The sequence below is a fragment of the Cucumis melo genome, chromosome 6 (genome assembly GCF_025177605.1).
Source record: "Cucumis melo cultivar AY chromosome 6, USDA_Cmelo_AY_1.0, whole genome shotgun sequence".
Taxonomy (NCBI): domain Eukaryota; kingdom Viridiplantae; phylum Streptophyta; class Magnoliopsida; order Cucurbitales; family Cucurbitaceae; genus Cucumis; species Cucumis melo.
This window is the reverse complement of record NC_066862.1, coordinates 31214898-31220147: the sequence shown is the minus strand read 5'-3', so window position 1 is coordinate 31220147 and position 5250 is coordinate 31214898. Positions and strand designations below refer to the sequence as shown.

The 5250-nt window shown below is 32.6% G+C and overlaps 1 protein-coding gene across 1 annotated transcript; it reads left to right on the top strand.

Moving 5' to 3' along the window:
* Positions 1-3663: 3663 nt before the first annotated feature.
* On the top strand, positions 3664-5250 carry LOC103504502 (reticulon-like protein B16). The gene is made up of 5 exons (XM_008468842.2): positions 3664-3667; positions 3867-4125; positions 4278-4419; positions 4788-4857; positions 5115-5250. Exons 1-5 carry the CDS (start codon positions 3664-3666, stop codon positions 5180-5182), a joined length of 543 nt encoding a protein of 180 aa, XP_008467064.1. The 3' UTR covers positions 5183-5250.

Sequence of the window (5250 nt, the reverse complement as noted above, 5' to 3'; positions counted from 1 at the left end):
TACAAAGTTCGATTCCATAAATTAAATTTCTCCTGAAATTTCGTGTGAACACCCATAGAAGTAAATAAACACATTTTTTTCTATAAAATTCTAGTAAAATCATCAAATTGAATTGAACAAAATCAACCTACCGAGATGAAAATCAAATTGTAAAAATGGGATGAAGTCAAATGAAAAATTTAGGGACAAATCACATATGAAAACAAATATCAAACTGAGATGATTAACATAAATTGGATGAAAAAACTAAGAAACAAATCTAAGTTTTTTAAAAAGAAATTTTGATTACATACCAATAAAATTGATATCAAAACCCTAACATTGACCTAAAGTAGAAGCAAATAAAAAATTGTTGAATGCCAAAAATAGCTGAACGCCCAAAATTGTTGAACGTAAGACGAACAGTTGGAGGAGAGAATTGAATGAAAAATCGACTAGTTGGAGGTGGAGACAAAATCACAAAAGCAAAAGAGAGAGGACGAATCATGAAAAAAAAGAGAAAATTGTTTAGGTTTGAGAGAATGAAGAAGATGATATTAGAGACTGAGGAGAAGATCGTACAGAAAAACAGTTGTAGTAGAGAATGAAGAAGACCATCGCCAAAAGGGAGAAAATCGTGCCATGTATTTTTCATCTAAATTAAGGGCATTTTAGGAATATATAACAAAGAAATAAAAAATTTACTATATTTGCAAATTGCTTAAGAAGTTGCTATAACCTTGACATGTTATGCCAAAAAAGCCACCCATTATAAAAACTCTTTTAATAAAGAAATGGTAGGACATGTCCAAAATGGAAGGGTAGTTTTGTAAAATGTCTATTTCAACTAATCCAACTTGCTCTCTTTTTTTTAGGATTCAACCTTCTAACCCTCGAGACAAAAGTCTAGTCAATTTCATCGAGTTAAGCTCACTTTGTCTAGTCGTTGATTTCAAAATCTTTTAATTATATAAATTAATGGGGTCTTTTTAAAAATATAAAAAAAGCCGCAAAGTATTTACATTGTATAGAACAATTTCGAAAATGAAAAAAGCTCAGAGGCCCACCGTCTAAGATACCAAAAATGCCCTGTCAACAATGAGCGTAATATATTTGGTAACGCGATTTGGTACACGATCGTTTAATTAATTGGATACACGTCGTTTAGATTTATCTACACGATCGTTTAGATTTGGCTACCCCAAATCTAAACCATTTTTTTTTTCAAAATTTGGTATATGATCATTTAGATTTGGTTACATGATTGTTTACATTTGCCTACACAATCGTTTACATTTGCCAACACGATCGTTTAGATTTGGCTACACAATCGTTTAAATTTGGGGTTCCAAATCTATTTTTTAAAAAAAAAATTGGCTACACAATTGTTTAGAGTTGGTTACACGATCGTTTAGATCTGCCCACACAATCGTTTAACGACTTTTTTTTTCAAAATTTGGTATAAATGATTTTTTTAATATTCTTTACATACGATCTTTTAGTTTTGGTTACTCTAATTTAAATGTCTAACCAATTTTTTCAATGTTCTTTATACACCATCTGCGTAAAAAAGAAAAGAAAGACTATTTTTATCAATATTCTTTATACACAATATTTTAGTTTTGGTTAACTAATTTTTTCAAGATTCTTTATACACCATCTGTTTAAAAAAGAAAAGAAGAAAGACGATACAATGCATGCAGTGAATGAAAAAAAAAAAAAGAAAAAGAAGAAACAGGAAGAAAAATATGCCTAAAAAAAGAGAGAAAAACAAGAATGACGATATAAAGAAATAGATTTGGGTAAAAAAAAGAAGGATGGAAGAAATCGCATGAAGAGTACAGAGGAAGACAGATAAAAAATCGCAGAGAAGAGAAAATGATGGAATGGTCGTAAATATTTCAGTAGTTTGTTATATTTAGGAAAGTTTTCCTAAATTAATTATGAAGTAAAATTTTATTTTAATTTTAATAATTATGAAAAATAGTAAAACTCAGGGGTTCTTTTTTTTAAGAGAACAAACAATTTACTCTTCATAGAAAAAACCACTAAACACAAAAATTCAATAGAAAAAACCACTAAAAACAAAAATTCATTGTGCTTAATTTTTCTATGAAGGGTAAATATTTTATCCATTTTACCATTCTTAACAATTTCCCTAAAACTTCATTGATTAATTATAATTTTCTAATTCTTCTAAACTAATCAATAGACATCAATGCTAAAGAGACCGATGATATGACAATTTATTGTCTTCTGCAAATGGTCAACCAAATAATTAAATTGAATCACACACCAAGAGCTAGTCTTAGTGGCAAGTTTTGGTCGAATACAAGGAACACAGACAATTTCTCAGGTAAACAATTTCCAACCCGAGGGCAACTGATGGATGAATTGAAGTTGGTTTTAGTTTGCAAATAATGTACATATTGCAAGAAAAGTAACTAGAGATGTAAATCGATTCAAGAAAGTTTAAATTCAGTTTATAAGACCCCTAATCATTATATTTGATCATCGAATTTTCATTACTGAATCTAACAATTGGTACTTCTAACCAATTTAATTAAAAAAAAGAGTCAATCAAATTATCCTAGGCATTAAACTAGTTTGTACCAATGAAAAGCATGCAAGATTAAATTCGCGTTAATTGCATTACGATGAAGGCTAAGTTAGGTTGAGAGTCTTTGTAATGCCTCGAATTTAAGAGAGAAACATGAATGAACTGATATCACATCTGAATGAGAAGGGTCTTGGGAACATGAAAATAAGGTTAAGAAAGACTTAAAAGAATTAAAAGTTACTATCCTTTTCGACGGCTCAATCATAGGAACTCCAAAGTTAAGCATGGTTAGTTTGGAACAATTCTATATTGAGTAACCTCTTAGGAATTTTTCTATGATGCATGTGAGTGAGGACAAAGCATGCTGAAAGCATTCGTGTTAGTTTGTAGCTACAATTTTCCCTCTAATAAGTCTTTAAGACAAATAAGAATGATATAACGTTCACTCTAATAAGCATTTAAGATAAGTAAGAATGATATTATCAGATTGTAGGGAATGTAGAAGATTGTCGGAGATCCAATCCGAATCCTAGGCCTCGGAGTTACAACCTTATTTTCATGCGCTTAATTAGACAATCATCTAGTCCAAACCTAAGTCGGTTAGAACAATACAAGATTGAATTGATTTCGTAAGCTAACTTAACTCATCACTTTTAATTGAATTACGTACAATCACTAGAAGAAATATGACCTATAATGTCGGTTGAAAAAAATGAACACGGATCTTTAATGTCGGTTTTTAAAATACGGATCTTTAATGTCGGTTTTAAACCGACATCAAAGATGAAGCTTTAATGTCGGTTTAAAACCGACATTAAAGACTCCATCTTTTACAAACCGACATTAAAGGTACATTCTAAACCTATATCCAAACACCCCACAAACTATCCCATCAAACCTAACTCCCAATAACCCCTACATATAAATGCCTTCTTTAGGGTTTTTTTCAAGCTCATACACTCTCAAACTCCTCATTATCATTTTCATTGTAGCTTCTTCAATAACACTAATCATGGCTGAATGAGGAGGAGATCGTGGCGGCTTTGGCAGAGGCTTCGGTGACAGAGGTCGTAGTAGCGATCGTGGCTGGATGATATGAAGCTTTAATTTAAGTGTTTTCTGACATGGGTTTGCCTGATTCGTTGATATTCTTTTCATTTATCTGTTTGTTTCCCTTTTTGGTATTTGAATTGCGACTTTGACTGGTTGAAACTTGAAGTTTTTGTTACCTTTTTGCTTTGGGAATCGGATTCTACATTGGCTATTTTCCCAGTTTTATTACAAATTTCTTGAGTGGTTTTCATGTTTCTTCTTTGTGTCTTATAAGGAAAAATTAAAAACAATGATGATATTCCCCTTTCTAGTTTGATAATCAAGAATTTTGACCCTTTGTTCTTTTGCATAGCGGCTGATATTCTTCTGTGGAAACAGTGGCATGTTTCTTTCGGCATTATTGTTGTTTCTACAGTATTTTGGCTTCTAATTGAGCACTCTGGATTGCCATTGTTGACAACATGTTTGGATGTCTTGCTGATTTTGGTTGTCCTATTGTTTCTTCGTGCCAACTACGCTGCATTCCGAAACAAGTACGGTTATGGCTGACTTATGTTTTGATTCACTCTGAAGTTCTTGCATATCGCAGTCTTTTACAGATTACTTTTTGCTTATACTACTTCGTTCTTCCAGCAGATAATTTGTTTTCCTTGTTAGCTTTTCTTCATTTTCTCTCTTTATGCAGGCAACTTCAAACATTACCGCAGCTGGTACTGTCAGAGGAGTTTGTCAACAACGTAGCAGCATCGCTTCGGGCGAAAATCAATAACACGTTACTTATGGCCCATGATATCACACTTGGCAATGATTTCAAACTCTTTTTCAGGGTTAGTATTTGAAGCAACATTGAATGCGTGAATTATCATACGTGTGATGCATACTGGATTCGTAGTCCTAATATCCCATATTATTGGAACTTGAATTAAATGGCCAAAACTGATCAAGTATTTATTGGGTTTAAGTACTTTTCCTCTGGAAATAATAGATTTAAGATATCCAATATAATATACGCCTTCGATGATGCCATTTGGATGAGGCAACCATGAGTGGCTCAAGCCTCAGGTAGTGAATGTTTTACAGGACAGTTTCAAGAACGCATGAACTTAATATTCACTTCAAGAGTATAATGTTGACTTGCTACTTCTTTTGTTTTTGGCTGCAATAATTTGATTAACCTTGCAAACACCTTTTGCAGATGGTGATCGGTTTGTGGCTTTTATCCGTCGTTGGTAGCTACGTTTCTTTCTTCACCTTTGCATATATTGGTATGTATCACTTGCATTGACATATCTTTAGCTCGTATACGTTTCATCTCTTGGTAAATTACAGTAATCAGTCACATTACTTCATTTTGATCCTCACCGACAAGTAAAACTTTAGAAAATTTTGTTTGTTTTGTCCATACATCATTTCCTTTCATGTTTTTTGCTCCCATGAAATGAATACTGTCTAATGAATACCCCTTTGTAATTGAGTCTTCTTAACGTAGGATGTTGATTTTGTCCATGTAACTGGATGACAGGAACAATCATCTCAATAACCATCCCTGCATTGTACAGCAAATACGATAAACATGTTGACAGATACTGAGTGAATTCTTTCGTTCATTTCCCCAGGAGGAGTTACATGTTCTAATCATTGAAAGCTCGTGTCCCACA